Source organism: Akebia trifoliata, chromosome 7 (genome assembly GCF_017979445.1).
Source record: "Akebia trifoliata isolate Shusen 1 chromosome 7, ASM1797944v1, whole genome shotgun sequence".
Taxonomy (NCBI): Eukaryota; Viridiplantae; Streptophyta; class Magnoliopsida; order Ranunculales; family Lardizabalaceae; genus Akebia; species Akebia trifoliata.
In genome coordinates, this window is record NC_141381.1 from 3,979,778 (window position 1) to 4,001,712 (window position 21,935).

At 36.9% G+C, this 21,935-nt stretch overlaps 2 protein-coding genes across 2 annotated transcripts; both read left to right on the forward strand.

Annotated features, from left to right (window-relative positions):
- The first annotated feature begins 7,191 nt into the window (after positions 1-7,191).
- Positions 7,192-13,238, forward strand: LOC147398034 (zinc finger (Ran-binding) family protein). Its single transcript, XM_086447146.1, has 6 exons — positions 7,192-7,701; positions 8,933-9,050; positions 9,637-9,983; positions 11,726-11,842; positions 12,717-12,815; positions 12,897-13,238. Exons 1-6 carry the CDS (start codon positions 7,253-7,255, stop codon positions 13,006-13,008), a joined length of 1,242 nt encoding a protein of 413 aa, XP_086303272.1. The 5' UTR covers positions 7,192-7,252; the 3' UTR covers positions 13,009-13,238.
- A 1,019-nt stretch (positions 13,239-14,257) lies between these two features.
- LOC147398035 (uncharacterized) lies at positions 14,258-15,499 on the forward strand. Its single transcript, XM_086447148.1, has one exon. It carries the CDS (start codon positions 14,359-14,361, stop codon positions 15,424-15,426), a length of 1,068 nt encoding a protein of 355 aa, XP_086303274.1. The 5' UTR covers positions 14,258-14,358; the 3' UTR covers positions 15,427-15,499.
- Positions 15,500-21,935: the final 6,436 nt, after the last annotated feature.

Genomic DNA, 21,935 nt, shown 5'->3' on the forward strand with positions numbered 1-21,935 from the left:
TCGTATCTCATACCGGTACAACAAGCTCGCCTTTTACAATTCTTGGGATCTGATTCATCAAACATTTCACCAGTTCCGGTAGTAAACCTCGCTAGTATGATATCACCTTCTTCTTCTATTTCCTGAATAATAGATTTGGGTACTTTCAATCACATATGTTTTAATTTATCTTCTTTTCACATGTATGATAAATCACCACCTCATTTTTTTTGTTCAATTACCAGATGGAACTCATGCCTTAGTTCATGACATTAACACAATAAAATTCTTATCTAGTTTGATATTTCATAAAAAATTTCATATTCCTATTTTTCGATACAATCTATTATTTATCTCACAATTAACTCGATCTCATAACTGTGAAATTATTATTTTTCTCATCTCATTGTGTATTTCAAGACCCACAAATGAATAACCAGATTGGTCGAGGTGATTTTAGAGATGGTCTCTACTATTTATTTTCAACTTCTACATTTTCAATTTTACCCGCAAATAATTTTGACCTTTGGTGTTAGCACCTCGGTCATCCATCTATCTCTAAACTTAACCCAATAGCTTATAAATAGATAAATAAGGTAGTTTGTATCTGATGTGGGACATTACTCAACATGCCCCCTCATGTATGGGCCGAATTGGATCAAAGCACGTGGAGATATGAACTGGTTGACGTGGAGGAAAGAAATGACCACTCTGATACCATGATAAATGCAAGGTATTTTTATGTTGCCTATTTCGACTTTGGAGAGATGAAGTACTTTGTATTTAGATAGTTTACAGATTTACAAAGATTTTACAGAATAATCTCGATTGGAAATTTCTTATTTACAAGTAATTAGCATATTTGATTTGGTTGGTACAACTAGAGATATGGGTGATTTGAGAGAATCACGACTGGATTGAGGAGAGTCGTGGATCTCCTTAACACGCCCCCCCGCAAACTCAACGGCCAGGTTGGAGATTGAGTTTGGATCGTAGAAAGAGGAATCGAGATGATGAGAGGCCCTTGGTAAGGATGTCTGCAAGCTAATCCTGAGTGGAGATGAACCGAACTTGAAGGTATCTTTTAGCAACCTTATCATGCACAAAGTGAAAGTCGATCTCCATGTGCTTAGTTCGAGCATGGAAAACTAGGTTGGTGGTCAATTATGTAGCACCAAATTGTCGCACCAAAAAAGGGGTGCTTCTAGTAGAAATTCACAAAGTTCATAGAGGAGAGATTGAACCCAAGTGAGTTTTGAGGCAGCATGGCATGATACTCGCTTTCAATGCTAGAGCAAGCCACCGCTTGTTGTTTTTTAGATTGCCAAGATATTAGGTTTGGTCCCAAAATGATGATATGGCCACTGATGGACTTGCGATCGTCAAGGCAACTAGCCCAATCAACATCCGAGAATGCAGATAAATGAAGAGAAAATGATTTGAAGAGTTGGAGACCATGAGAGACTGTACATTTCAAGTAGCGCAGAATGTGTTTTATAGCTACCCAATGCTCATCTGTTGGTATATCCATGAATTGACATACTTTGTTGACGGCAAAGGCAATGTCAAGGTGAGTGAGGGTAACATACTGCAAAGCACCCACCGTGCTTCGATAAATGGTTGGGTCAGGTAATGGAGTTCCATAATGTAAAGATAATTTGGTGCTTGAAGTGATAGGTGTGCTAATGGGTATTTCTCCAATCATATTAGTGTGATATAAGAGGTCCAAAATATATTTCTATTGACAAAGAAAAATGCCTCTGGAGTTATAATGATCCTTGACTCTAAGGAAGAAGTGTAGTGGACCTAAATCCTTGAGAGCAAATTCCTGACTAAAAGTTGTTAATAGGTGAGATATAGATTTTGGATCATTGCTTATGATGAGAATATCATCGACATAAATGAGAAGATAAAAAGTAGTATCATTATCTGTATAAATGAAGAGAGATGCATCTGTTTTGGATCCTTGGAACCTGCAGACACCCCAATTTGAACAGGCCCCTACTCGAAAGGACAAAAAAACACCGATTTTTCAACAAAATTTGCTAATGAGCTTCACAGGCTCAAATCATTAAAAAAAAATAACATTTTGATCGAACCGAGGTCCCCAAGACCCCCTGATGGTCTAATGGGCCCACTCAAAAAGATTTGGTGTTCCTCCCATCTTCACCGTTCTGTTTTTGAAACCAAAGATATTGAATTTCAATAAAAGTCGCCAACGGGCCTAAAAAGCCCAATTTACCAACACGTGGCATTTTGATCAATCCAATGATTCCAAAAATCCTTAAAAATATTTATAAAATAAATGTAAAATGAGACTTGGGATACTCACTACCCTTCACCGCTCCACCTCCGAATCCGAAAAAATCCTGAGCCCGTCTAAGGCCCACAAATCCTCAACACTCACAAAATTAATTTCTCACATTAACCACCTAAAACCTAAAACATACCCACCCTCAAAAATCCAATCTAAAACGAACCCTACCCAATCCAAAATAACCTACAACCAAAACCCAAGCCCAATACGCTAAAACCCACAAATCATCACCTATATCACATCCACCTCCAATTCATAACCCACAACCCATATCAACCAATCACCATTTTTTTCATAAAAAATGACACATGTCATCCTTCCTTCTCACCTTCCTCATCTAATCACCTACCTCCATCACTTTTCTCTAACATTCATCTACCCACATCATCTCTCTCCAAAAATCATCTGAACCCATACCCTTCCCTAACCTACCCACTTCACATTTTCTAATACCATCAATCACCCACATCACAACCCATATCCCCTACGCCCTAACCCATCACCTTTCTCTAATCACTCTACCAGCTCACATCAGAACCCACACCTCCCCTCATCACACTTAACCCCTTACACTACCCATTCTCCTAAATCTAAATACCTTACCTCTTTAATCAACCTAATACTCAATCAAACACCTAACACCTTACACCCACATTCTCTCCATCTCACATCACTTACCTCATCTCACCAAACACTCTACCAAAATAGATTGGATAATATCAAAATCATTTGGATCCAAACACTATCCATTTACCCTCATTACATAACTATTCTCATTTCAATCATAAATTTCATATCCCTCACCTTTAAAACCTATGTCATTCTCTATTCTCCCAAGAATCCACCCCATTATACCCCTAAAATATCCTCTCAATACCTATAAATACCCCTCATCTCCTTCCAAAAATGGTTACTAATTTTTCTCCTACCAAGTCTAACTATAAGTCTCACACTAAAAAAAAGAACTCAACTCAACTCTTCTCTTCATTATTCTCTCATATTATCTTTTAAAAAGAATTTCATTCTCATAAATCATCAAGAACTGAAGAAAAATTTAAGAAGAAGAAAAGAAGATTGAAGCTACAAGGTGGGTTCAAAAAAACTCCCCCTCTCTCTCTACCCTCTCCACCTCTTTCTTCTATCACCCCCCTCCTCTCTTTAATTTGTATTTTAGAAAGCCTCTAAGATGCAATGATCCCCCTCCCCTATTTCTGGTAGATCGGACTTCAGTTCGATTGAAAGTATAGGGGTTGTAATCTCTTTTAAAAACAAAATCAATTTTAATCCCCAAACTATTTTTGAAACAACAGGAATCCGAATCCTTCTCAACTCATGAGAATGGATTTGTAACCATAGCCGATATTTCTCCAAATCGCATGTAGTTCCTAAGGCAAAGGTTTATAAGGATCATTTCCATTAATGGAATGATCCTATAATCAAGTTGAAAATAAATTCCTACTTAGGGTACAAGTCATCGACACGTGACACTTTATTTTGTTTGTAATTTTATTAAAAAATGACCGAGTTCTTTGAGGTTACCGTTACTTAGCAGGGAGAAAAAGATGCCTAACACCTTCCCTTTTCTCCAAACGAGTCGTTTACCCCAATCTCAAGGTTTGATTAGTACCTTATCCATCATGAGTTACTAAATGCCAAAATGTCACTTTTCCAAAAAAAATGTGCATTGGGTGACCATTCACACTCTCTTACAATATGAATGGTGGCGACTCCAATCATTAGTAGATGTGATACTCGTAATCGAGGACCACGTATCTACAAAATCAATGCCCATAAAAAAGGAACTAATTCGATGAACCCATGGGGCTTGCTTAAGCCCATAAATGGATTTTTGTAATTTGCATAAATAATTAGGATGATTATCAACAAATCCAGGTGGCTGACTCATGTAGATATCTTCATTAAGATTCCCATGAAGAAATGCATTATGGATATCGAGTTGGTGAATGGACCAACCATAGGACATTGGAAGTGCAAGAATTGTACGAATGGTGGTATTTTTTACCACGGGATTGAATGTTTCAGTGTAGTCAACACCTTCTTCTTGATTGTAGACCTGGCCACAAGACGTGTTTTATGTCGTTCCATCGACAAGTCGTTTAATTTGAATATCCATTTACAACCCACAAGGTATCGATTTGGAGGTTGTGGGGTGAGGACCCAAATACCATTTCGGATGAAGGCATTGAATTCATCAGCCATTGTAGCCCGCCAATGAGGAATTTTGCTAGCTTGTGAATAACACGTGAGCTCAATGTAAAATGAGAGGGTTGATACAAAAGTAATGGGTAAAGGATGTGTGGTGGCAAAGTAGGTTTTGAGAACTCGAGTGCCTTTATAATAGGTACTAATGTGATGGGTACATTGTAGAGGGGGTGGAGGTAGTTGAGGAGCATCATATGATGATGGGGTGTTGGAGGCACTATAACTATCATTAGTAGAGGAAGAAGGGTATGAGGTGACTGAAGATAATGGGGCAAAGGCTGGTACCTGAAGATGTGAAATTAAGGGTGGTGACAATAGGACTTCAATGGGTGAAGGGTGAGGTGAAATGTGGGTTTGATGAGAGTGAATATTTCGAAATGGTAAGTGAGTCTCATTGAATGTGACATGGTGTGCAATGATAATTTTGCCGGTAGTCGGATTAAAACATTTTTACCCCTAGTGCATAGAACTATATCCAATCAATATGCATTTGGTGGAGCAATATTGAAGCTTGTGTTGATTGTGGGGCCGAATCATTGGGTAACAAGCACAACCAAAGGTTCGAAGAGTGGTGTAAAATCTTTGTCTCCACTCCAAAAAGCCAAAGTCATTTGCCTAATAAAACCATATTCATCAAGCCCAATCTCCTAATACTAAGGCCTCCCTTGTTCCTTGGAGGACAGATACATTTCCAACTAACAAAATGATGTTTCCTCTTCCCCTCTTTATCAATCCAAAGAAAGTTGCAAAATAGCTTTTCAAGAATTATCTCCACACAAATTGGCATAGAGCAAATAGAGAGGACGTACATTGGAATAGACAACAATACACTCTTAATCAATGTCGTCTTTCCCCCTTGGATAAATATTTAGTTTGCCAAGACGCCAACCTCCTTCTCACCTTTTCCAACATCGGATCCCACATCGCCACACTACCAAGGAACTCCCGAAGATATACCAAAATAAGTTTGACGATAGATAACCAACCCCAACACCCTAAATCTACAACGAGCAAGTACACATTTTGTACCCAGTCCACCCCAAAATACTTTATTCTTAAATAAATTAACAAGAAACCTTGAGACTACATCCAAACAACTAAGAATCCCATTTGGCATTCTCATTGCCCCCAATTATGCACTGAGAAAACAAGTGTGTCATCAACAAATTGTAGGTGTGAAACCATTGCTCACTGAGAAACCTTCAAAGGTACCAATCTCAGCCCCTTTCACTAACATCCTTCTTAAAGCCTCAACCAAAATAATAAATAAAAACAAGGATAATGTATCACCTTGTCTCGCCCATGATGAGTCCCATTAACCAATATGAAGAATGAATGAGAAGAATGCATTTCATGATCCACCCAATCCCCTTATCCCCAAAACTCAATCTCCCTAACGTGTACTCAAGAAATCCTAGTTGCCATGTTCATAAGCCTTTTCCAGGCCAACGTTACATACTATCCCTTCCTTCCATACCTTCACCCTAGAATTAAAATACACATTATCTTTGAGAACCTCATCCAAAAGTTCCTTTCCTGTAACAAAAGTACTCTAAGCAAGGCCAAATTACACCATGCATAACCTCTTTCATTCTTGACACCAACAACTTTGAGATGATTTTGTAAGATGCACTAACCAAATTGAAGGGCCTAAGATCCGAGATATTTTTCACCTTGTTCACCTTGTGTCAAGCAATTGGAGTCGGAATCTAGGAAGTCATCAGAGTAAAACTTCTCAATCACCACCATGAGATCCTTTTTAACTGTCTCCCAACATGCCTTAAAAGAAACCGATAAAAAAACAACCGATCTTGAAGCTTTGTCACTACTCAGAGTAGTGATAACCTAGAATACTTTATCTTCCTCAAACAGTCTCTCAAGCTAGTTACGATTATCATTAGAGACACTATCAAAATGAAGGTGATCTAGTCTAGGCCTTAGAATAATACTCCTTGACATACAAGACAACGTAAAATTCCACCACTCCACCGGCAACCTCCTCATCCTCTTCCTCCCCCCCACAAACCAATTTCCATTCACCTTCAACCTGGCAAAGTGATTAACTCTATTATGAGCATTTGCAACAACGAAAATACTTAGTTATTGTCTCCTTTCTTTAGCCATCTCATCTCTTATTTCTACCTCCAACTCACTTCTTTCATAGATGCTAATTGGTGAAACATAGCTTTGAAATTATTCCCCACAACTCTTTCCTGTACATATAGTAGATGAAGCTCCCCTTTATCATCTAACAGATGTAACTCCAAAATAATCTTCATCTTCTTTACCTTGGTCCTTCCAAATGTCTCCTTATTCCACCTCTTCGAGCTTTTTTGAATGGCCTACAACTTCTTACGAAACACCACTCCAGGTCATTGATGAAAGAGAATTTTTCCTTGGATGTATAAATGTCGATGGTTAGGATTGCCAATCAGAATAGTATCTTCCCTTTTATTTCTTTCTTTTAAACTAATCTAGTTAAAAAAAAAAAAACTTTACTAATCGAATTAATCAATTGTTGAACAAAAGTAAGAGCCAACCTACAATTTAACCTCCCTTTGGTGGACATACCATCAAGATTAGTTTGATTGGTGATTTTTCACCATTTTATCCAACTCCCGAAGTACAGGATCCACCATCAAGATGTAAAACCCTTGCACTCTTGAAAATGCAAAGAAGCTAAACCCTCTCTCTCTCTGTCTCTCTGTCTCTCACTGGAGAGAATCCATAGCCATGGAGGCTTCAAGGCGTTTATTCTCCGGAACCCATCTCTTCCGTATTTACCAAAACACCCTTCTCAAAACCCCTCACCATCTCTCTTCCCATCCCCCTCTTCTCCCTCGTCTCCCTCTCTGTTTCACCAAAACATCTCGTTCTCCAACGCTTCAGTTCTTCAACAGATACAATAGCTTTTCCACTGCTACTGTTTCTACAGATAATTTTACTGAAAATGGCGAAACTACCATTGATTCTCACCCATGGCCCGAATGGGTCACCTTTATTGATCGTTTGAAGCGTAAAGGTTACTTCGATGAATCTTCTTCGTCTCTGGTTGAGGGAACTGAGGATGTTGTTGGTGATGATGATGATGCTTCTGCAACAATGGGTTCTCCTCGAAAGGACTTGAATCAATTGAAGAACGCTTGTCTCAGCTTTGCGAGGGACCGATTCGACATTTTCAAGTATATGGTTTCAAATCTTTTGTTTTTGTTTCAGAATCAGTTTCATTGTTTAGTTTTGTCTAATTTCCAACTATATGGTTTCCATGTTTTATTTTTATTTTTTTGGTAAGTAAAATTTCATTCCTTCTTTAGGCGCTTTACTGATGATAATCTATAGTTTGATCATGTGTCTTTATCTTCTAGAAATCTTCCCAAATTAGAATTATTTGTCTTCTCTGGGCCATAGTAACAAAGATCCTAATTATTTGGTGGGGATTCAATCCTGTTAAAGCTTTGTAAAAATTGAAATTTTTTGGAGAATATATGAAATATGTTTTTGGGTTTTTAGCAAAATTCGCTAAAAATCCTATCTTCTTCTCGATGTTTGAATGTTTGCAAATAAAAATAAAAATAAAAATAAAAATTGAAGATGGATGGTAAAGATGTTACCATTTTCCTTGATCAATTGATGAATTGTCAATTAATTCCTTAATTCATTGATTTAAGTGGTTTACCTTTATTCAGAGAATTTATGTTTGTTTATTTAAAAAATTTGGAGAATTTTGTGACTAAGCTCCGGGTTATTGGGTTGACCTATCTAATGCCCTTCGGGATATGTTCAAGGAGGACTCTTGATTTACATCAATAAAATTTGAACAAAAATTATAATTTCTGATATTGTATTACTAACAATGTGATGGTGTTTTGGTAGTTCTAGTGTTTTAGTCTTTGGCATAGCATAAACTTTTTTAGATATGCAAGCAGGTTAGTGGTTGGTAATTAGTGGGTGAAGGCGGGTTATAAAGTATGAACCCATGTTGTGTCATCAACACTCCCCAACTTTACCAATGTTGTAAGCTGGCGCCTTCATTCTATAAAAACATACATGTTTTCTTTTATGAATCGTCCAACTTTTGATAATTTTAGGTCCCATCCTAAAGTGGCAATCTTTATTTCTTATTTTTTTTCCTAATGTTTACTTTCTGAATCTAGAATTTCTAAGGTAGACTGTATGATGTTTTCAGAACCATGAACCTTGTGAAAACAGAAATGTTCTCTGATATTTTTAAACAATGTTTTTTTCATAGTTTGATTGTAATGGTTTATTAAGAATTGTATACTTTAAGTCCTTTATATCTCGTAGAAAATTGTGCTTGAATAATACTATTCGTTATCTTTAAGTGGTAACTACCTATTCATGTTGTTGTTGAACATGATTTCAGCATATTCATTTCTTTTTTTATTATTGCAGATCATTGTCTAAAGAAGATATTCAAACTGTTGTTGAGTGCGGATGTCCTAGTCTGTTTCGGAAAGCTGTTAATTCGGCAAAAAGACTCAGAGCATTTGTAAGGCTTGATGAAGGAGAAGTAAGTCCCTTCCCCTCCCCACCAAAACTTTCCCAGCTTTTTTTATAAGCATAATGCATTCGAGAAAAAAAAAATGACCTACTATGGAGAGGCTGTAAAAAGTGGTCAAACTCCCCCGCCCTGCAACAAAAGCTACAAGTACCATCAAAATACACGCAGCCAGACCTCCCCGTAGCTTGTCTCACCCATGATCGAATCTCATCTGAATCCAAAGTCCACAAAGTAAAAAATGGCATTAAGCCTTTAACTGCCAAAATAATGTCCTTGATACCGTCAATGGTCCTTTTTTGTTTCTTTCTTTCTTTCCAAATAGTCCAACGGATTGCAGAGGAGAGTATTCACCTCTCTTTCACACACACACACACACACACACACACACACACACACACACACAAATAAAAATCCCAAACTATCCATAAACCGTGTTGTCTGGTGTTACCAATTTGCAGTGAGAGCTTAAGAACAACAATTTGACATGCTTCATCAAACCAGATTATTATCTTTTCAGCTTTGTCTATGAGAAGGTGTGTTACCATACAAATTTCAGAAACTGTGATATGCGAGTGATTAAAAATCTTACGTGCAGGTATGCAGTGCTTGCAATTTACGAGGATCCTGTGATAGGGCTTACGTGATACTAAAGGATTCTGAAGCACCTGCACGAACTGTGGATATTGTGCGCATGCTGTTAATCTATGCACTTGATCTACCCGTTCTTTCAGGAGGAGAGAAACCTCCTGGTAGAGATCGTGTTGAAGAAGCTGCACGCAATCTGCTCTCTGAGCTGATTGAACTGAGTGAGACATCCATTGATCCATCCCTTCCAAAGCCCGCAGTGAAATCTGCCAATCAAAAGGGACAATCTCAAAAGTTCATTGGTCGTGAAGAATCACAAAATATTGAAATGAAGAGAGGGGATTGGATATGTTCCAAGTAAGTTATCTTGGAAACTTTTGTAAAATTAAATAGAGTCTGACTAGCCTTACTAATTTAGTAAGATTTCAACTCTTACTAAGGGTTGTTGAGCTCACCTTCTGGCATCCAAAAACATAATCTGATGCCACAGGGTTGTAGAGGAAAAAATTCAATGAATTTTGATTTTTTTTTTTTAGATGTTATTTTTCACCGTTGAATTTTTTTAATTTTAGATTTGGGTGTTCCATAGAAGTTCGGTAACCATCCATTTTCAAAACCTTGATCAAGCCCATTACTATTTGGGGATATGAGTTTTTCCATGAAATCTAGAGGGCAGTAGTGTTGGATTTCCAATGTGGTAATCCATTTGAGCTCAATGACCCTTAGTAAGAGTTAAAATCTTACTAAAAGTGTTTTTTAATTGAATATAGGCTCAATATCTCAGTCCATTTTATCCGTTTTATTGTGTCTAAGAGAATATGAAGGGAAAGAAAAAAAGAGAGGGAACTTTTGAGTCTTGGTTCTCCGTTACATAGGAATTTCTCATACGTATATATCCATATTTTCTTTGAGCCTAGATTTTGAATTGAATAGAGTTTAACATACATATTTTCTCTGAGTCTTATGCTTTGGTGCATGTAAAAGGCTCCAAATGGCAACCAAGGTCTAAATTGACATGGATGGAGGTAGATAGAAAAGTGGCAGGGAGAAATGCTTTGATTGAAGGTGGTTAAAGTATGGTTCAATATAGAGTTAAATGGCGAAATAGGAATCATGTTCCTGATTGCAATATTTATGAGAAGACAGAGATGATGAAGATGATTTCTTTCAGTCTTGTTAATGGTATGGTTTTGTGGGTATAGTATATAGACTGGAAAATTTTGTGGTAAAAACCCAGGTTTGTAATAATGTCTGGAGATCTATTGTGGAGCTCACTTTGGTGATAAGTAGGGAATATTGTACCAATTAGAAGAATTTCTAGGGAATTTCTTAAAAGAGTTGGAAAGCCTTATATATGGCCCTAGAATACTTTATTTTGAGAATTATGGGTTTGTTTCTAATATTTATTGAAAAGCATTAGAAATGAGAAAATTGTGTAGTTTAGTCAGTTGTTTTCTATTATTATTAGATTTGTAAAATGGCAAGATCACTAGTTTTGGATTAGTTTTACCATGGATCCTAGAGTTTAAAGGAAAACAGATGGTTAGGATTTTTAATGGTTCTTGGAGTTTTTGGATACATGTAGAGAACTGATGAGAATTTTTCTGTAAGTTATTCACCTTTTTTCTTTACCATCATTAAGGCATTTCTGATATCCTCCTATTTTATTAAAAATAAATAAATTATTAGTAGTCCTTTTCTAGATTCCTTGTGAAGATGTAGAGTATTAGCTTGTAGATTCTCTTCCCTGATTTGTATCAAGCAACTATCAAGTAAAATGGTACTTCTAATTTTTTCATTATTTTTATCGAAACCTGTAAATTAATAATTTGGTCGCATCTTAATGTCACTATTGTATTTTAGGTGTTTGTCTTAGGTGCCCTTTTTTCTCTTCTAGGGATGATTTTGTTTAGTTGCATGTTTAGATGTGAAACTCCATTCTTTTAGAGTCCTAGGGCAGGCAAATCTAATGGTAGTCTCTTGAACTACTTTCTTCTACCTCATTGGTATCACATAAAAGACTTGCATACTAAATCTCTCAGATATGAGCAACAATTATGCTCGAGAGACTAACGGAAGGCTTGTTGCTTTGAATGCAGATGTAATTTTATGAACTTTTCTAGAAATATACGATGCCTACAGTGCCGGGAAGATGGGCCCAAGAGAGTTAGTGTTGATGATGTTGAAATGAAGAAAGGAGATTGGAACTGCCCGGGGTAAGTCAATTATACTTCTTTCTTGCTTAAGCTGCCCTACTCATGGTTTCAAATCTCGTCAGAGATCGAGATGACTTGTATGAGTCATCTCAGTATCATCCATCACCGAGACGAATAGACAAGGTGTGTCAAGCCCGCGGAATCTTGCAAGATAAATGAGATGACTCGGCTGAGTCAACTGGGATTTTGTATATTTTTGTTACAATAATTCATTTTTTAAGAATTTAAACACATTATTATCTAAATAAAATATGATTTCATGATTAAACATCTTCTAATCAATCTTATTTTAACTAAGGAATTATAATTATTTTATATAAATATATATATGAATAAATAGTTATGGGTATTTTAGAACCCCCCCCCTCCCCCCACACGCGCTAAATTGGTGATATTATGTTTATCCCCTTGCAAAGTGCAAGATTAGGTTTACCCCCCTTGACCGTAAGTCAATGATGCGATTATACATTGGAATTCTGATCTTTTCTCTTCCAAATTTTGATTTGGTAATTTAAGTATTTGAAAAGCATTTTGGAAAAAATCAAAATTTCACCATTAAATCATCAAGAAAAAATTACATTGACTTAAGTTCAAGGGGGTTAAAAATATCACCCATTTTGACCGGGGGGGTATTTATAAGATACCCAATAATTATAAATCAAGTTAAATGGTTCATCTAGTCTGAGACGAGTTGACTTGTCCCAAATAACTTGGTCTCTTCCATGAACGAGACTAGAATTCAAAACAAGATTTAAAACCATGGCCCTACTAGGAATTCTGCTCGCTTTTCTCCTCATGTTGGTTTAAGAACTCCTTCCAATCGTATTTGTTGATGGAGGAATGCTTCCTCACATTGTCCTGATTTTGCTTGCAGGTGTCAATTCATGAATTTTGCTCGCAATAGAAAGTGCTTACGTTGCCAAGAGTCACGGCCCAAGAGAGAGCTTAAGCCGGGGGATTGGGAATGCCCCTCGTAAGACTTATTTTTCTGTTTATTTTGATTGCATACCAGTCAATTAGACTTGTAAATTAACATGTTTATGAAATTTTGTAGATGCGACTTCGTGAACTATGGAAGGAACACAGTTTGCTTGAAGTGCAATCATGACCGCCCCAAGAATGAATCGACTATTTATGAAGCCCGGTCATGGCGAAAGCCTTATTGATTGGCTTTTGAGACGAGCTGACGTTTGTGTGCAGAAGATGGTGAGGATGGGGAGAAATATCTGATTATCTAAATCTTAAAGTTCAGGATTGAGGGTTTTCGACAGATTTTGGGGAACATTTATTACAAGTGAGTGCTACCAATCGATTCAGTTACCATAACTGGGAACATTTGTACTCGAAAAGTTTTGCATAATGAAATGGGAATCTATCGATCTGTATGATTTTGCTCTGGAACGTTTTTGTAATGTTAATTACTTAATTTTAAAGGTTTTAAAATATTTTTTCCCATTTCTAGAAAGGAAAATGTTTGACTAGTTATAGAAGAGAGTTGCTATCGGCACTCCAACTTTTACTTATTACACACTAATTAAAAATAAAGGGATTTCCCTCAAAACGTGCACAAGCTATGTCTAAATTTTGATTTTGGTACACTAATTCTTTTCTAGTGAATTTGTTACTTTACTTTCGTTGACCTATTATGTTCGTTAACAATGTTTATTTTGATAAGGCTTAATCCATTATGTCTTGTTTAAGACGCGACTTTTGATATAATGAGTGGAAATAAGAAAATTCAAGTGAGTTATTTCGACTTTTTTTTTCAGTTCATTAGTCCTCTTTTGTTTGAAAAAAAAATGAAGGAAATAACAAATTTGTTATGAATGGGAAGATAACACTAACAAAAGGAAGATTTTACTAATTTCTATTTTTTTTTTTAATTTAATCATAATTATTTTTGTTAAAAACAATACAACTTGAGTGTTTTGTATGTGGAGATTCGAAGTATTGGGTTACTCTTCAGTTGAAAACAAGTTTAAAATCTACTCATTTACCATTGATATCGAAGAGAAAAGCTTTAAATGAATTAAGGTTTGTCGTCCTTTCATTTCAACTGTGAAGAAAATGAATGAGATAGTCGTTCGATCGAACCCTTAAGTAAGGGTATTTTTGTCATTTCAAATATTTTAGGGGTAAATTGGACTTTGAACACTTCTCGTTAATGGAAAAACATTTTAGAGAACAGGATGCTTAGCTCAATAGAAGTCCAGCGTTGCAGACGTCATCTTGCATTTCACGAGGAGGCGACTCTAATTTTTCCTTTTTCTCAGGGGTAAAACAAATTTACTTTTCATTATCGAGTCGAAATCGGTGTGAAACGGTTTAGCAATACAGTATCCGACTCGGATGAGTCAAGATGGACTCAGTGGACAACGATCCGATCCTGAAACTCGGGTTTAAATCCATAACTCAAATCGACAGCCCCTGCACCTACGAACTAGGGTTCGTCCCCTTGTTTGATTTGATTCAACCCTAACCCTAACCTCACCATTCCATTCTCCTTCTCCAAAGCCATGGCGTCCACCCCAACACCAACACCAGCCCAACCCCAACCCCAACCCCAACCCATCTCCATTAAAACTGCTGCTCGCAAACTACCTATCAAACGCAAATCACCTGATTATAACCCTAACCCTAATTTCATCCCCAAAATCGAAACTCCCAACGAAGAAGACGAAGAAGAAGAATACCTCGAAGATCTCAAACCACAACCCCCTTTCAAATTCCACCGAATATGGACCGAATCAGACGAAATTCGATTCCTTCAAGGTCTCCTCGATTCCTCAACCGATGGTTTGATCTTCCCCCGCGACCTCCAATGCTTCTACACTCGCTTCTCCGAATCGATTCCCCAACCTTACACCAAATCCCAACTCTCTGAAAAGCTTCGCCGCTTACGCAAGAAGTTCCATGTCATCTCTGCTCGACTTGCTCGTGGTCTTGATTTCTCGCTCTCGACTCCACACGATCGATCGCTTTTCGATCTCTCTAAGCAACTCTGGCACCCTTCGTACTCATCTTCGTCTCCTTTTAATTCCAATAAGAAAAAAAAGCCTACTTGTGTTAGGGTTGAAGTTAGTTTCTCTCCCAATTTTACCCCTTCTTTGCCTACTCTTCCTCCTCCATCTGCTCATCCCCAGATTGAATTTCACAAAAATTCCCTTGATCTTGATGATGACAACGAGATTAATACCGGTAGTGGTGGTAATTTAGATGATGGGCAGAGAGAAAAATTGGATATTTTGAATGTTGCTGTTAATTTTGATGATGGTCAAGTTAAAAAATTGAATCTTTTGAGTGGTGATGGTAAATTTGATGATGGGCAAGGAGAAAAATTGGGTTTTTTGAGTGCGTCAAAGACAATAATGGATGTGTTTGATAGGTCTCTCAAAGAGATCAGAATGGGTTTCGTGCGTCGTGGCCTTCTTTATACAGATGACAGATCTACTTCTGCTTCATCTGGCTATTCCGAACTTGGGAAAGTGGCCGATCTATTAAAGAGGTGCCAGGAGCAACGTGTTGCAGAACTAGATGTGTTTGCTCGTCGCATGAGGTTGATTCTTGAAGACGCCCTTCCATGATCGATGAGTATATTTTATCTTGTAAATTTAATAGATTCATTTTCAAAAAATGGAAAAAGGAAATTCATCTGGCTATCGTGTTTTATTTAATTTATTTTGGGTTTTGTAAATTCCATCAGATAGATAGCCTTTTTAGCTTTTTTTACATTTGACATATATATATATATATATATATATATATATATATATTATATATATATATATATATATATATATTTGGATGTATTGTTATATAGGGTTTCTTGTTAATCAGTCATCATTGAGTTTTTCCTGATAGCATTTTTGTGATGTCAATTAATTTCCTCATTCTCCATAATTGTTATTCAAACCTATGAAATAAACTACTTATCAAAAAAAAAAAAAAATCTATGAAAGAAACCATTTAGTATTGGTTTTATGAGTAGAATTTTAAATGGTAGAAAAGTGGGATGTATGGATTACTTTTCTTAGAAAAAGCACTACTGTGGATACCATTTTTGTCCCTATTTTAGAATGGAACATGTGTACCCAAAATTTGACTTTCTAAACATTGAGCTTGATTTGTAAGGGCCTCACAGAGTTGTCACTCAACACAATGGTTTCATGACTCCCATCGAGCATGGGGGCAGAGCAAAACACCCCATCTTATCTTTGTCATTCCAAAATTCTCTAGTAGCACGGTATGAACCATGCACATTGAAGAATCCGATCAGAATCATCGTCAAGGTAAGGATTGCTAGGTAAATTCAGTCAGTACCAAATCCTAGCTCCACCCATGCAATGCTAGATCAAACTCACAGTTTAGTGTAAGATATTATCAACATGGTATGATGATCAGCTCGGTCCTAGAGATAATACATAATGAGACAAAATTCAAATCAATCTGAGCTCATCACCATACAAAATCCACAGCATTTAATGAGATATCTTAAAGTACTTATCAATCAAGAAGAGAGATGACATTTTCTGACTCACCCCACCCTAAACATTGAAATCACACCAACTCAACATTAATTGCATCGAGACACTATTAATCAAACTCAATAATCAACATTAATGAGGCATGGACACGAAATCCAAGGGCATAGTCAACAGTTCCCATCCAGCTCACGTCTTATCAAGCATTACACCTAGATTGGCTGTGTGGTGACACGTCTCTGGATTTCAGTTATAAAATCCCTTCTTAAAGAATGAGAGAGGGTTCATAGTTGATTTTTCCCACTCTCTCAGAGGTAGAAATTCCTCATTTTGCAACATTACTAGTCATCATCCTTTTCGATTTTCCACCCTTCATCCATTGTTTACTAACTTAGCCTTCAAAGACTCTTTGACAGGTACCACAAGAAAAATTGTATCCAGGCTTGTCACGGCCAACGTGTTAAAGCACCTTTACGGTGCGTATAGTAGGATTGTACTTAAGCCCTTAAGAGCAATTATAAACAATTTTTTTAAAACTTAAGAATGATTAAGATTTTGCATCCACCATATTAGATCGAGTTTGTATCTCGGCCTTTGGGTTCGCTTTACCCTCTCCATGGTGCCTAGCGATAGTTGTCACATCATTGTCATCCTCCTTCCCACCCACGTCTGTCTTGGTTCAGGCATCCTGCTCCATAATTTTAGAAATGTTCGCCAAAAGGTCAACCAAGTTGAGCTCCTTGAAGAATGCTGCCCAGATTATTAGCTTGGAGGCTTCAATATGCTATTTTGACTACTTTACTAGCTTGTCAAAGAGTTTCTTCTTCTTGGTCTCCGCTTCCCTATCAGCTCTACATCCTTTTATCGTGCTTTGGTCAGCTTGACCTTCAATTTGTCAACGGTAGCTTTGATCAAGTTTAGATCATTTTGGAGCTTGGACTTTTTCATTTTTACAATTGTGAGATCTTGAACAGCGGCCATAGCCTCCTCCCCCTTTGTTATCACTCTGGAGGACGTCTCACATGCTCGGTAGATAACTTGGGAGAAAAAAAGGGAAAAGAGAAGTTAAAAATAATAAAGAAAGAAAGAAAAACCAAGATAGCAAAAAAAAAAAAAAAAAGAGCAATGGTAACACTTACACTGATGAGGTCAGCCATCATGTCCTCTTGCAAAGTCTTCTCATCAAATTTCTTCAAATAAGTCTCATCCATAGGATGAATAATGGCATTAGCGATTACTGAGCATAGAGAGTTCTTATTAAGCATTTGCTGATCAACTCTAATCGGCCATCGACAGTTTTGAATTGTGATTTTCGCATAGTGGTAGATTTTGAGGAGTAATAGAGGAAGGTAGATTTTGACTCATTGTCTGCCGAGAAGAGGTAGTCTGATCCTTTCCCTTAGCAGAGATTGAAGAGGTACCAACCTTCATTAACCTACGATTTTTAGTAGAAGGCCCGACACCTTTCCCATTTCTTTTCTCGGTGATTGGCTCGCCCATCAATTTGACCTTCACCTAGGTGAACAAGAATTTTTCAGACTTCTTAGGTGTGGAAGAACTTAACGGTAAGAATAACCTTAGTATAGGCCGTGACATCATTAGGCACTTGTATTAGTTAAAAAGAAGGTCCACTGGTTAGGAATGTTTTTACCTCAGTTTGTTCAGAAAGCCCTTATCACTTATCCTTGGTATTAAGGATATTGATAAAATATGGTACAAGTACCTTGTAAGGGTATCAAGGGATTGGGAGTACAGGTCTATTGTTCCTTCCAAAGGGAAGGGCTTCGGTATATCGAGATGGAGGTTGAATCCAAGTATTTTCTTAAAGAGAACTTTTTTGGGTTTTCTTGGATTTTCGAGGCGATTATAGGTAGGTTTTTTACCATTCTCATCCCTACCTTTGTAGTGGAGCATGCAATGGATGAATTTAATTTGACCCCAAGGATGAGAGATTTGATGGTGAAGGTTTTAGAGATTCCCTAACGCTTTCGGGATGTTTGCTACCTGCTTAATCTCCTGAAGCCTCATTGTCCTTCAATTGAAAAACAATTAAGGTTTTTGTTGCGGTACCCCCATGCCACTATAGCTTTCCAATCCCCCTACTTTGACCTTCATTTCCTTCTTACTTAGCTGGAAGGGGGGGGGGGTTAATTTTGAGAAAGAAGTCAGAGATTTCAGCTTTTTTTAGATCAATTTGGTTTTCAGAAAGCTCTAGTCATACTACTTTGGGGTGATGATACAGATTTTCGATTTCGTAGAGACTAATAACAGCTTGAATTTAACCAGGGAGATATATGATGCTGGCTCTAAGATGGGAGACATGACTACAACATTCTGGGTGTGGATGAATTGATGGGCGAGCCAGTTGTTGAAAAATGGAAGGGAAAATGATGTAAGACGATTTACAAATTTTCCATCGAAACCTTTGATTGTTGACTTGATTTCAGTTTCATATTCGGAAGGTGCTAGGCTTTTTGCTCCGATTGCTAAAAACGTAGGTTGGTGAAGGGGATGCCTCTGCAGCTCCTTCTAAGGGAAATGATTAGGCCACCTCTTCTCGGCAGACAAGAAGTCAGACTTTACCTTTCTCTACTGCTTTTTTCAAACCTGTCGTTGGTGTTCATGTTTTTGAGACCTTTTTGGATGAAATCCTTATGGACGAACAATGGCTATTGAAACCAAATCAAGTGCACCGAATTATTGAACGATGCCTTTTTTTTTTTTTCTAATCTATAAAACTATTTTAATGATTTCAATAATGGTCTCTAGTATCATCACCCAAAGACTTTATCAACTAAGCTAGTTGGCTGCCCCTCAGTTTTGGGGGTGCCAACTAGCTTCGTTGGTAAAGTCTTTGGGTGATGATACTGAAGACCTGGGTTCAAATCCCGTTAGCATCAAGTTACTAAACTCATTAAAATATGTTTATTGATCAAAAAAGGAAACAAATCAAGTGGAAGGAGTGGATTCCCTAGATCCATTGTCTTCAACCTGTTTGGCAGATTTTCTGTGTTTATGATTTCAAAGGTAGTAGTCAAAGCTGTTGGGGTTCTTTAGTTTCCCTATCCTCAAATTTTCTGACTGAAGGATACCAACTATTAGATCCGGTGATTATTGACTTCCAGTTTAGACAATTTTTGCTTATAGAACCAAAATTCAATTTATGCTATGGTCTTTGGAGTAAGGCTAGGGTATTTGATTTCGTAGTGGGGGCGTTATCAAGGTGCAAGATATAGTTTAGAGGATACCATTCTCGTTCAATTCCATTAAGCTTGCTCGGTCTGGGTTAAGAAAATTTGTGCTCTTTGTGGAAGACAAGGTGGATTTTAAATCTCTTTAGTAACTTTGGGGTTTTTCGGATTGCATGTTTTTTATGATGTTTAATCATTGGATTCCTATACTTAACACATTATGCCTGTATAGAACTTTTAGATAGAGCTGGGTGAAAATTTGAGGTCTTCCCTTCCGCTAATGTTCTTAAGAGTTCATCCTGAAAATTAACTCTGTAGGTATTTGAATCTCTCTTAAGTCTAATATATTTAGGAAATTATGTGGATGCCTCTCCTCTCTTGGAATTCTTGTTATCTAGGATCATTATTAGATTGAAAGGAAAAGACACTACAACTATTCTTCCCCAAGTTTTCAGAGTGGTGTTTTTCTTATTAATCCAATAAGGCAAAAAATTGGGATGACATGCATAAAAAAGGAGGGGGAAAAGTATATAAATATGGATGAATAAGAATGCAATCCTTTGGTATCACAATCTAACGAGAATTTTAGAATCTTTAACATGGATGTTTTTTTAATCTTGAGAGAGATTCAAGGGCATGTTTGCCATCTTAAGTTCTAAGAAGAGAACAAGTGGAGGTTAGTAACAAGAACAAGGAAAGAACGCCAACCTAGTAGTGTTGCAAGAAATTAAGGTGTCGTTTGCTAATGAGACCACATTGCACTTCTCGTATTGGGAATTGCTTATGTGCATCTGAAAAGCTTTTGTTATGCATTTCAATTAATCTTATCATTTCTACGTGGAGTTGGAAGCAAGGCCACATGAAATTTGATCAAAATTGGATTGGGTCAACTTGATCATATTGGTTTGTCCGTTGGCCTTGTTCTAGTTATGATCCTAGTTCTAGTTATGATCCTATGGGCTTGGGTTGGGTCCTAGACTTGCCAATCGTATTTAGGTTGGATTTATCTTAGTTTTGGTCTAGGTGCATTGACTTGGATCGAGGTCTAGGTTTTTGTTTTGGACCAAGGACTTGGGTTGAACTTGTTCTTGGCCCATTGATTGACAAGTATCAGTCTATTGACTAGGGCCTACCCTTGGTCCATTGATGTGGTCTAAGCCTGCCTCTACCTAGAATTCTTAGTCATGTAAAAGTTTTTCAATCCTGATTGCAATCAAGAATTATTATTATTATTATTATTATTTTATTTTATTTATTTTTTTTTGAGGGGGGGGGGGGGGGGGGGGGGGGTAATAGGCTAGTGTTGGCCGTAATGGCTATCGAGGTTCAATGACTCCGTTTGACAACAATCGGTTGGAAACTTCAATATAAAACTTGATTAACATTCTATATTTGATAATCAATGAAAATTGATTATCAAAAAATTTGATTTTCTTTATTTTAATCCATGAATATTTTTATTGAATTTCTTTAATGGTAGTAGGTTCTTTATGTTTTGATTGAAAATAAAACTCAATTGAAGCTCTAATACCAATTGTTGGGATTTAATCTCATATATAATTACAATTTACTAAATTTAGAACTTTACAATCAATTGGAACATACGTACGTGGATTATTACCTACAAATGTAAATCCACATGCTTCTTGATCGCAATATCCAATTCTCAAGCATAGTAGAGAGATTCCTTTACCGAATTAGATGTTCAACTTGCAAATCCATGATCAATAGGGCAATTTGATAAGAGAAAAATAATAGAAGTGTGTAGGAGGTGGATGATTTTCTTTATTTAATAAATTAGAGACACCTCACATCATGAAAAGTGAGGTTGAGGAAGATTCTCTCCTATCAAAATGGAAAATCAAAACGTATTAACGTTGGAAATTGCTTCAAAACACTTTATGATTTTGAAAATTTCATAACCATAATCCCTCATACTACCCATAAAGATGGAAGGTTATTCAAACCAATATCTTTTGATCCACAAACATTGCCATCAATGTTTCTCCGTATTTTCTAACCTAGGGCTATTTGGAGTTGCAGCCAACTTATACAACTGATCTACAATTAGGAAATCCTAGAAATAGAAGTTGAGAAGCATGTTTGGGTAAATTATTGTTTGGTAAGCACGTTGGAGAAGTAATGAGATGTGCGAGATTATTGTTTGGTAAACAATAACTTCCAAGCATTGGATTCTGTTAAAATGACCATAATGTTTATCTACAACGAATGAATATATGGGTAAAATTGAAATTTAGAAAGCAAACTTTAACAATTTGCAACTTTAGTGAATCTTGATTTCCCATTTTGATTAGAGAAAAACTTCCTCAATCCACTCTTCATAGTGGGTAGAATTACATAGGGTATTTCTAACTCATTAAAGATAGTTGTTCTCCTCCCATATTTTCTTGCTATTTCCCC